General features: G+C 51.7%; 1 protein-coding gene across 1 annotated transcript; it reads left to right on the top strand.

Annotated features, from left to right (window-relative positions):
• The first annotated feature begins 2,491 nt into the window (after nucleotides 1-2,491).
• On the top strand, nucleotides 2,492-9,855 carry LTBR (lymphotoxin beta receptor). The gene is made up of 10 exons (XM_038576563.1): nucleotides 2,492-2,830; nucleotides 2,970-3,066; nucleotides 3,288-3,413; nucleotides 3,493-3,645; nucleotides 4,016-4,112; nucleotides 4,275-4,366; nucleotides 7,506-7,613; nucleotides 7,957-7,982; nucleotides 8,541-8,769; nucleotides 8,934-9,855. The coding sequence occupies exons 1-10, from the start codon at nucleotides 2,735-2,737 to the stop codon at nucleotides 9,173-9,175; spliced, it is 1,266 nt and encodes a 421-aa protein (XP_038432491.1). The 5' UTR covers nucleotides 2,492-2,734; the 3' UTR covers nucleotides 9,176-9,855.
• The last annotated feature ends 2,014 nt before the right edge of the window (nucleotides 9,856-11,869 follow it).

Here is an 11,869-nt window from a genome sequence, read left to right on the forward strand (position 1 = left end):
CGGGCTCCCGGTGCATGGAGCCTGCTTCTCCCTCTGCCTATGTCTCTGCCTCTCTCTCTCTCTCTCTCTCTCTCTCTCTCTCTCTCTGTGTGACTATCATAAATAAATAAATAAATAAAATAAATAAAAAATTAAAAAAAAAAAAGAAGGAGAAGGAGAAGGAGAAGAGGCCCAGAGAGGGGATTAAAGTCCACATCTTAAGACTCTTCTTTAGGATCCAGAGAGTCCTTGAAGGTGAACTGACAGCATAAGACTGGCAGCAGGAAGGAGTTCAGCCACCTGGGCTTAAAAAAGACCTGAGATAGTGCTTACCTGTGAAGCAGGAACCTTTTGAAATGCAAGAAGTGTTCTAGGGAGATACGCAAGAACATACAAAAGTGAAAATTCACCAATCTGTGTATATAAGATTAGCATACTTTATGCATTTCATTGTTTGTAAGTTATACCTCAATTAAAAAAAAATGGAGTTCCTAGCATTTTAATAAAATCCTGCAATATTTTCAAATGAAAATGATACATGCTGGGGTCTCCTTCCAAAGATTTAAAGAAAGATTAGAAGAACAGAGGAGGGCTGTATGGAAGAGAGAAGACTGGCCATGAGCCGAAGCTACAGTTCACGATGTTATTTTCTTCCCTTCTGTATAGGTATATGTTACGTGAAAATTTCCATAATAAAAAGTAAAAAGAGGGGCACCTGGGTGACTCAGGGGCTGAGCATCTGCCTTTGGCTCAGGTCGTGATCCCAGGGTTCTGGATCGAGTTCCTCATCAGGCTCTCCTCAGGGAGTGCCCTGTGTCTCTGCCTCTGTCATGAATAAATAAATAAAATCTTTTAAAAATAAAAAATAATAGAAAGAGAAAAGAGGTTCTAGGGACCCTACACACACACATACACCTTCATGCACTGAAGGGCTCAGTGGTGAGTCCAATCCCAGCCCCCAATTCCCTTGACCCAGAAAGAGCAGGAGCCCTGAGTGGTGCATGCGGCTCTGAAATTTCGTCCCTTTCTGGGCAGCCCTGGACCACTCATATAAACACTGGCCCGCAGACTACAGATCTGAGTACAGTACAGTACAGATCTGTACCAGGGGAGGACAGCAAAAGGCCTAAACTCAGGCAGGCCCTTCACTCTGTTGTGAGCCTCCTCCCCAGACACACTCCTACACTAGGACTTCCCAGCTCCTCCACCAAGAGGCTGTCCAGCCAGTCAGACCAACCAACTCCTGAAAGGATGAGTACAGAAGAGGAGGCAGCATGATTGCCTGAATGAGCTCAGGACCCGGGAATCAGGAACTCTGGAGTCTAGGCTGGTTCCACATACATTGACTATGTGACGTGGACAAGGCATCACCATTTACTCCATAACTATGTACTGGACACTTGGAATGGGCCAGACTGGGCTAAGCACAGGGACCCAGACTTAAGGATTCAGTCCAGGTCATTGCAGAGCTCCCAGCCTGGTGGGGTGGGAGGCAAAAAGCAATAGGTCACAGACTGCATTGGGGGTGGGGGGGGTGGCTGTGTGGCCTGGGGTGGGGGTGCTTCTCGGAGCCCTGGTGGACCTCCAGCACAGATGGGAGCTAGCCAAGAGCACAGAATCTTGAGGACTGGAGAGCCTGGCATAAGGGGACACGGGGGGTGCTGTTCATGGGTCGCAGGGAAATGATGGGAAGAAAGGGGGCAGGGACGAGGCCAAGTCCCCCTGGAATCCTGTTCTCCTCTATGTGGTCCCCTCAGCCTCTGTCTTCTCATCCTTGAGGGGAGGGGGCTGGATAGGAGGGATCTCAGCCTCCTCCAGTTCAGAGGGATTCAGAGGCTCCTGGGTGAGGAAGCTGGGAAGGAGGGCTGTGGCTGCCCAGCTCCCCGCAGCCACCCCTACTGGTCTTTGGGAACTGGGTCTACCCTTCCTCCCTGTCATCTAAGCATTGGGGATCAGGGGCCACCGCCCTCTCTGCAATGTCTTGTAGGTGACCTGTGCCCCCTTATGTGTGTACCAGGATGGGTCAAGGATGGGGAGGGCCGGCTGACTTGTTATTCCTTTGTAGCTTATCTTTAAAAAGCACACAACAGGGCAGGAACCCCCAGGAGTCCAGACGGATGCCAGCTTGGGACTTCTGTTTCCTAGAAGCTGCGTGGCTGACTGGCTGTGGTCCTCTGCGGGTCCCGCACTCTCTGTGTCCGTGGGTCACAGGCCCTTCCACTTTCAGATCTGGCACCCAGCTGGACACAGCTTTGTCCGTCTGTCTCTGTTCCAAGTCAGCTCTGACCTGCTCTCCAGGGCTCATCTGAGCCTTGCCCACTGGCTCCGCTGCCCCCTCCCCACCTAGCCTGGCTCCGTGGTCCTCCCCTCCAGGCCAGACTTCCGAAGAAGGGAGGAGGCCCGGTTCCGGCCCTGCTGCCCTCACGTGCTTTCCCGGCCGCCCCCTCCCGCCCTGCATCGGGGCAGCCAAGCCTGTTCCTCTTCCCCGATTGCGACAGCTGCCTCTGCTCCCAGAGCTCCCTGTCCCCGCCCCGAAGGCCGGCTCGCTCCACTCCCACTTCCTGAGCCTGGCGCTGGAGCCCTGGAGGCCAGGCCAGGCCCGGCCGCTGGGCCCCCAGGGCACGTCAGCCCAGCCCTGTCCCAGGCCCTGGGCTCAGGAGGTTGCTGCCACCGCTGCCCAGGACTTGCAGGCCTCCCAGCTTCCTCCCAGGCCTCCACCCGTCTGGCCGACTGGCCGACTGGCCGACTGGCCGCCATGCGCCTGCCATGGGCCGCCTCCCCCTGCGGCCTGGCCTGGGGGCCACTCATCGTGGGCCTCTGCGGTCTCCTGGCAGCATCCCAGGCCCGACCGGTAAGGGAGGGGCCCATGCAGGTGGGTGGCGGCCGGCTGGGGAGGGGCAGAGGGGTCTGGGCAGCCCTCCCTCTAGTCCCTCTGCCCTCCCCAGCTGACTCCTGAATAATTCACCCCTGCTCCCCATCTCCCCTCGAAGGAGCTCCCCTACCACACGGAGAACCAAACCTGCCAGGACCGGGAGAAGGAATACTACGAGCCCAAGCATCAGGTCTGCTGCTCCCGCTGCCCCCCAGGTGAGAGGCAAGGGCCAGAGGAAGCCAGGGATGGGAGATGAGTTGCAGGGGACTCCGGCCCACCTCTCTGCCTTGGAGGGAAGGCAGACACCATCTCCCAGGAAAACCAGCTGGCCATCCTTCATGTGCGGTTGTCGAGAGGACAGGGTACCCCAGCAAGCAGCAGAGGCAAGGGGGGACCCTGCTCCCCTGACACTCCAGCTGCCCCACTCACGTTCTAGGCACACATGTCTCAGTGGAATGCAGCCGCAGCCAGGACACAGTGTGTGCCATGTGCCCCGAAAATTCCTACAACGAGCACTGGAACCATCTCTCCATCTGCCAGCTGTGCCGCCCCTGTGACCAGAGTGAGTGGCATTGTGCCTGGGGAGGCTGGGATCTCCTGGCATGCAGCCTCTCCGCTGAGTTCTTCTGTCTCCCCACCAGTGCTGGGCTTTGAGGAGACCGTGCCTTGCACCAGCAGACAGAAAACCCAGTGCCGCTGCCAGCCGGGAATGTTCTGCGTACACTGGGACACTGAGTGTGTACACTGCGAGCCACTCTCTGACTGCCCGCCTGGCACCGAAGCTGAGCTGACAGGTCAGAGGTCACTGTGGCCAGGGGGCAGGGAGGATGCTGGGTCCCCGTGATCCTGAAGGGGGCAGGGCGCATAGTGCTGGGTCTGTGGGGTGCCCCAAGGTAGTTCTCGTTGGTATATAGAGCCCCCCTCTCACCGCCCCCTCCCGTGAAAGGCTCACAGCAGGGGTGTGCAGAGACTTGGAACTGGGAACAGATGCCTCAGGAGCTATTCTATTATTATCTCTCAGCTCTGGGGAGGCCCCTTGGGCAAGAGGGAGACCAGAATGAGGTAGGCGGGCAGGAAGGGGCCCTCCAGTGGGAGCAAAGGAAACTCATGGAGAGACTCCCCTTAGCCACTCACCCTGGCTGGCCCTTGTTTTTCTCTTGCCAGATGAAGTCGGGGTGGCTAACAGTAACTGTGTTCCCTGCAAAGCAGGGCATTTCCAGAATACCTCCTCCCCCAGGGCCCGCTGCCAGCCCCACACAAGGTGAGTGCGCCCCCGCCCCATACCCCTACCACCCCAGAAGTCCCAGATGCTGACCCCCCACCCCCCCCCCCCACCCGCCCCAGCTATGCTCACCGTCCAAGGGCTCGCCTTGCCACTTCCAGCCCTGTGTGCACCTGAGTCGGGCCTCTCTATCCTCCACAGGTGTGAAGAGCAGGGTCTGGTGGAGGCAGTTCCAGGCACTGCCAAGTCTGACACCAGCTGCAGAAATCCACTAGAGCACTCTGAGACGCCAGGTGAGGGGCCTGGGCCTGAGGAGCACATGGAGGGGGTGGGTGGGAGGACTGTGGGAAGATGCCTTAATTCCTCCCATCTAAGAAAATGGGGAAAAGATGAATCCTTCTCCCTCAGAATTGGGGCAAGCAGAGAAGTTCCCTAAAGAAAACTCGGAGTATCCCTAGGCCAGCTTAATATACACAAATACATATACTCTTTTTAAGTTATGTATTATAACTTGTAAGTTGCATATAATATCATGCCAAGGACCACTCCTACACTGATATGTGATTGTAACTGACATCATTGTCATCATTTTGGACATGCCCCCATCATATAATCTACTTTACTAGACTGAAAATCTCTCCCTCTCTCTCTCCTTTTTTTAAAGATTTTATTTATTTATTCATGAGTGATAGAGAGCCAGAGACATAGGCAGAGGGAGAAGCAGGCTCCCCACGGGGAGCCCGATGTGAGACTCAATCCCCAGACTCAGAATCACGCCCTTAGCTGAAGGCAGACGCTCAACCACTGAGCTACCCAGGTGTCCCTGAAAATCTCTTTATTAGATTACACACTTTCATTATGAGAGAGTTCATCCCACATTTGACTCTTGTTTTGTTTTGTTTTTTTCTTTCTGTGAAGTTACTGGTTTCCTAGCCTAACAGATGATTAAGGGATATTTCTAATGACTGTGAACATTATTCGTTGGGAGAAAGTTTATTACCTTTTTTAAATTACCAAATATTTATAATAATAGCTTTCATGTAGTGAGAGTTAGTGTGTCAGGCACTCTGCCAGCACTTGACAATCACTAACTCATTTAATCTTGCTTAATGACCCTAGAAAGTACAACTGACCCTTGGACAATACTGGCTTTAACTGCGTGGGCCCACTTACATGTGGCTTTTTTTTCAATAAATACAGCACAGTTCTATAAATATATTTTCTCTTATGATTTTCTTAATAACATTTTCTTTGCTCTCACTTTAACACAGTATACAAATACATGACATACAAAATATGTGCTACTCAACCATGTTACTGGTAGGGCTTCTGGCCAACAGTAGACTATTTGTTGTTAAGACTTTTTGGGAATCAATAGTTATACATGGATTTTCAACTGCACACGGGTCAGTGCTCCTAACCCCCATGTTGTTCAAGGGTCAACTGTAGTTCTATTATTATCCTCACTGAGGGGAGGAGGCTCAGCAGAGTTTATGTGACTTGCCCCAGATCACCCACGTGGTAATTGGTATTATGAAGATCTCTTCTCGGTTCTTTCTTATTCCAGACCCCATGCCAGAATGCACGCACACCTCTAGAAAATTAGAAAATTCATGGGGAGCCTGGGTGGCTCAGCTGGTTAATTGTCTGCCTTTGGCTTAGGCTCAGGTCAGGATCCTGGAATCCTGGGATCCAGCCCCAAGCTCAGTGGGGAGCCTGCTTCTCCCTCTGCACCCCCCCCCCGCCCCGCCCCCATGCTCATGCTCTCTCTGTCTCTTGCTGGCACTCGCTCACTCTCTCTCTCTCTCTCATAATAATAAAGATCTTTATTTATTTTTTTTTAATTTTTTTATTTATTTATGATAGTGAGAGAGAGAGAGAGAGGCAGAGACACAGGCAGAGGGAGAAGCAGGCTCCATGCAGGGAGCCCGACGTGGGATTCGATCCCGGGTCTCCAGGATCGCGCCCTGGGCCAAAGGCAGGCGCCAAACCACTGCGCCACCCAGGGATCCCAATAAAGATCTTTAAAAGAGAAAAAAAAAAGAAAAAAGAAAAAAGAAAACTCAGAGAAACAAAACTAAAAATCATCCACAGGATCATCACTTAGCATTATCCAACTCTTAATATTTTTTAATATATCCTCCAGACATTTTTCTATGTATGTCTACACATCTAATTGTTTTTCCAGAAGTAGAGTCATTTGAATATTTTGTAACTTGATTTTTCATTCAAGTATATCAAATCTTTTTCCATGTCCTTTTGTTACTTTTTAATGATGTATCAAATACAATTGGCACTCTAGAGCTGGAATTTTATTTTATTTTATTTTATTTTATTTTTTTTTTTTAGAGCTGGAATTTTAGATCATATGTACCTCACCCCTTCATTTTATTTTTGAATAAATTGATGCTCCAAGAGGTAGAATGACTTACATAGTCATCTACTTGGGCCAGGACCCAGACGTCTCTGACCCCAGGTCCAGTTTTTTCCCATGCCTCCCACTCTGCCCTCCCTCAGGCCCCAGATTTAGGTGGATCAGAAAGGACAAGCTCCCAGTATGCACATGTCCAAGTGTTCCTGACTTTGCCTAGGCACACTTAATGGGTGCTGTAGACTCTGCTATGAAAGACAGGAATTAGGGCTTCAGGGTGGCTCCGTGGTTGAGCGTCTGCTTTTGGTTCAGGTCGTGATCCCAAGGGCCCTGGGATGGAGTCCCACATCAGGCTCCCTTCGGGGAGCCTGCTTCTCCCTCTGCCTATGTCTCTGCCTCTCTCTGTGTCTCTTATGAATAAATAAATTAAATCTTTAAAAGAAAGACAGACAGACAGGAATTATCCACTGCTACATACCAGAACCTGAGAACCCCAACTCCCAGCCTCCCTTCCGACTCCCTGCCCCGGAACCTGCCCTGAGCAAGGGGGTGGAGACCTTGCAGTCCCTCCTCTCCCACCCCCATAAACACCCCCACAGAGACAGAGGGGCAATCCCAGCTCCTACAGTGGCCTCTCTCTAAGATGGTCATGTCCACAGAAACATGTCCCTATGCTGAGTCTGCTTACAAACCCAAGGCCCAGCGTTCCTGCCCCGCCACCCACCCCAGCAAACCTCTTCCAGCCCTGGAAAGCCACCTGTGCACACTCCTGTTCTCACCCACAGGCCACCAGAACCACCCCCAAAAAACCTCCATCCATGACAGAGTTTCTGCTGGCTGCCAGGAGGTCCTCCCCAAGTCCAACTTGGCTCCTCTTCTCTGTAACCCAAGGACAGCTTCTCTAACTGCCTTTAGGAACCACAGTGGGTCTAGATGGGAAAAGCTGTGCTCCCCTTTTCTCTGGGTCACCCAGAGAACTAGAAAGCCGGTCCTTAGCTTCCCTCCTGCCTCTGCCCCTCCCACCCCATGTCACCACGGCTCTCTGTCTGCTATCCCCCCAGGAACTGTGATGGTGCTGGCTATCCTGCTGCCACTGGCCTCTTTCCTCTTCCTCACCACGGTCCTGGCCTGCACCTGGAAGAACCACCCCTCTCTCTGCAGGAAGCTGGGTAGGAAGGAGCTGGGTGCCAGCAGGGCAGTGGGCCTGGCCAGCTGGCTGTCCCCACCTGAATGAGGGAGGGAGTTTGGGGTGGGAGGAACAGTCAGCTTCCCCAGTGCCAACCCTTCGGCCCATCCACACCCCGAAGACTCGAGATGCTCGCCCCCAGCACGGACATTCTGTCCACCCTGTCCTTCTTTTGTAGGCTGGAAATAAGGACAATGATAGCTCGTTCCTTCTGGGAACCCAGGTGGGGGGCAAACGTCACAGCAGGGTGTGAAGGGTGAAAGCCCCAGCAGCGGCCCAGGCATACTATACTGGGGGCCTGACCCTCATTTCATTTTCTATTACAGGATCCCTGCTCAAAAGGCGTCCAGAGGTAACGGGGAAGGCTGAGGAGGCATAAGGAGGGGCGGGCAGGCATAAGTGAACAGGGTGGGGTAGGCAGGATAAGAGTGTGCAGGCTTCAGCATCCATTCAACTAATAACTGATTGAGCCTACCATGTGCCAGGCACCATTCTGGGCACCATGGATATAGCAGTGAGTGAAACAAAGTACCTGCCCTCCCAGAGTTATAGGCCAGGGGAGCAAGAATAAAGTTAAATAAATCAGGGGGTGATAGTGGCTAATAAAACACGGTAGGGGGACAGTGGCAAAGGGTGGGGGTATATTTTTCTTAGAGTGGGCAGAGAGGGCCTCTCTGATGAACTAATATTTGAGCAGAGAGCTGAAGAAATAAGGGAGCCAACCATCACAATATCTAGGGGAAAGTGTAGGGAGGAGGGACATCGAGTGCAAAGGCCCTGTGGCAGGGAGCATAAAGTGGAATAGAGGAGAACAGTGAGCTGCCTAAGCATGGAGTGGGGTGTGGGGATTAAAGAAAGATGGGGGTCTGAGGCCCACATCATTGGTTGGTTCTCTGCCTTTCTCCTACAGGGAGAGGAATCAAATACTGCTGACGGAAGCTGGGAGCCTCCTAGGGTCAACCCACATTTCCCGGACCTGGTAAAGCCTCTTCTACCCTTCTCTGGAGACTTGGCCTCAGCCTCAGCCAGACTCCCAGCACCCCCAAGTCTGGAGGAAGAGATGCTACAGCAGCAGAGTCCTCTCAGCCAGGCCAGAGAGCTGGAGCCTGAGCTCCCAGAACAAGGCCAGGTGGCCCACGGTAAGCCTAGGGCAGGTGGCAGGGAGAAGAGGGGGCAGGGAAGGAAAGGTGGGAAGGGAGGGACAGTGGGCAGGAGAAGAATGTGAGCCAGACAGAAATGAGAAGACTAAAAGAGAGTAAGACTAAACACCATCAGCCCCTCTCACTCTGCCTCCCTCCCACAGGTACCAATGGCATTCACGTCACCGGCGGGTCTGTGACTGTGACTGGCAACATCTACATCTACAATGGGCCAGTACTGGGGGGAGCACGAGGCCCTGGAGACCCCCCTGCTTCCCCAGAGCCTCCATACCCCACCCCTGAAGAGGGTGCCCCTGGCCCTCCTGGGCTCTCTACACCCTACCAGGAGGATGGCAAAGCTTGGCACCTGGCTGAAACAGAGACCCTGGGGTGCCATGCCCTCTAACAGGGACAAGGACCCAACTTGACACCCATGCCTCTTAGTGTCTGGGAAAAGCCAGGAGAAGGCAGGTGCGAGAACACCTTACCCCTGAGGCTGCCCTACCCACATGGGATTGACAGAGGGCCTGGGCAGGGCCCCTGAGAGGCAGACCCCAAGGGGCCAGGTCTCAGACGCGTCTCCGAGAGCAGGGCTGGCCACTAGCTGGGCATGTACCTGCTACCAGACTCTTGCCACCATCTGAGCAGGCCTGAGACTTCATTGCAGACCCTTCTGCCCGCTGGGGCTGCGGCAGCTCAGCTTCCAGCACGGACAGGACATATGATGCTAACTGCTGCCCATCATGACACTCTGAACTCTCAGTGTGGCGCAGAAGGATGCCAGCCACGTGGTCACTTGCAAGGACATCAGTGGGACCTCCAGCAGACTCGTGATGTTCATCCCCCAGCTTCAGAGGCCCTTTGAGAGCCCACACTTCACATGGACTGAAGTAGACCCTTGCATGAAGACAGAGTTACGTGGAGGACCACCCCTCCCCTCTCCTCCCAGACAAGAAAAGGAGTCATTAAACACTGGGGATTTGGATACAGTTACTAGGGAGAAGGGAGAGTTTTGGAGGGGAGGAAAACAGCAAGTGTATTTATAAATTGTAACCACATGCAAATAAAGAGGAGATAAGACCTAGATCACTTATTTTCTACGGATTCACATAAAAACACCATTCCAGGGCTGACAAGGTAACAGCCAGTGTTCTAAAGCCTTTGCAATATTAACCTAGGCGATCTTTACCACATCTCCCTGGGATAGAGACTTTTACTATTCTTGTTGAACAAATGGGGAAACTGAGCCACAGAGAGGGCAAGTCACTTGCCCAGTTCAGCTGCCAATGGCAAAGCTGGATTGGCACCCAGTCCGTCAGGCCCCAGAGCCTCTTAGATAAAAACTTCACACACCACACCCTTACAGAACTCTGAACAGGTAAAAACAACAGCAACAACAAAAAGGGCTGGTTTTTTCAAATAATCAGACTTCTTCATGTCCTGTGGGCATTCAGTCGTGGCCAACTCTCACACCGCCAACCACAATGCAAAGTGAAAGCATGCTCTTTCCACAAGGTTGATCAAAGGGAAAGATGTGCACTTTAGACATAAAATATGAGAGATCACACTCACATTCAGACAGTGAAGAGATCCAGGCCGATCTCCTTCAACTAAGAAGGGGCACCTATGATTTTTACTTGTTTATTATTCTTTTTTGTCTTATTTTTTTTTCTCCAGAAAAAGAACTTTAAATCTTCTCAAGCTCTTTGATTAGGATTAGGAAATGTTTGGGCCTCAGAATTTATCAGCCTCGCCGCCTGGTAGAGACAACCTGAACGTGAAGGATTGTGAGGAAAGCCACAGGCAGCCTGCCTTCTCCTTCCATAAAAGGCCACCATCTGGGTCTGATGTTAAGAACTCTGTCACTGGGGCTCATCAAGATGGTGTGGCTATAAAACACATGCTGCAGGAGCCGTCCGATCCATCTGAGTGGTTGGGTTATTTAAGGCTGACCATGAGAGTATTAGATCCAAACTCCTTTATTAAGAAGTAAGCCTTGGGTTGTCTGGGTGGCTCAGTCATTTAAGCATCTGCCTTTGCTCAGGTCAGGATCCCAGGGTCCTGGGATGGAGCTGCAGTCCTGCGATTGAGTCGGGGTCCTGAGATCGAGCCCCTCGTCAGTCTCTCTGCTCAGTGGGGCGTCTGCTTCTCCCTCTGCCCCTCCTCCTGTTCATTTTCTCTCTCTCTCTCAAAAAAAAAAAATCCTAAAAATATTGCTTTAAAAAAAAGAAGTTATAGTGAACTGCATCTTTAGAGTTAATCCCTCCACTCTTCCAGTATGCCAGACCGAGACCACATGAATCCTTAATCATTGTTCCAATGCATTTAGATAAAAAAAAATTTCTACAATTTCCCGCAAAATAAAAGGAGGAAACCTTTTTTTTTAAGGAAATGGTGCCAAGGCCCAGTCCCAGGTGACACCCTTCACATCTAGGATGATACCAGCCTGTGGTAATTTGTTAGGGCTGCCCTCACAAAGCACTGCAAGCTGGAAGGCTTCAAGAACAGAAAATTATTTTCTCACAGTTCTGGAGGCCAGTAGTCCAAGATCAAGGTGTCAGCAGGTTGGTTTCTTCTGAGGCCTCTCTCCTTGGTTTGCCAATAGCTGTCTTCCCCCTGTGTCTTCAGATGGTCTTATCTCCTATATGTCAGTGTCCTAATCTTTTTTTTTTTTTTTTTTTTTATAAGAGAGGAAGAGAGAGCAGAGGAAGAGGGACAAGCAGACTCTGCACTGAGCACCAGCCCAATGCTGGGCTCCATCTCAGATCATGACCTGAACTGAACCCAAGAGTCAGATGCTAAACCGACTAAGCCACCCAGGCACTCCCTTGATTGTTGTCTTCAAAAGAAACGGGATACCTGAGTGGCTCAGTGGTTTAGCGCCTGCGTTCCACCCAGGGCGTGATCCTGGGGACCCAGGATTGAGTCCCACATCAGACTCCCTGCATGGAGCCTGCTTCTCCCTCTGCCTGTCTCTCTCTCTCTCTCTCTCTCTCTGTATCTCTCATGAATAAATAAATAAAATCTTGAAAGAAAGAAAGAACCAGATACAAGAGTAGCTGATAATGGGACAATTAAGTCGAATCCAGCTAACCCCCCA

This window comes from Canis lupus, chromosome 27 (assembly GCF_011100685.1).
Source record: "Canis lupus familiaris isolate Mischka breed German Shepherd chromosome 27, alternate assembly UU_Cfam_GSD_1.0, whole genome shotgun sequence".
NCBI lineage: Eukaryota > Metazoa > Chordata > Mammalia > Carnivora > Canidae > Canis > Canis lupus.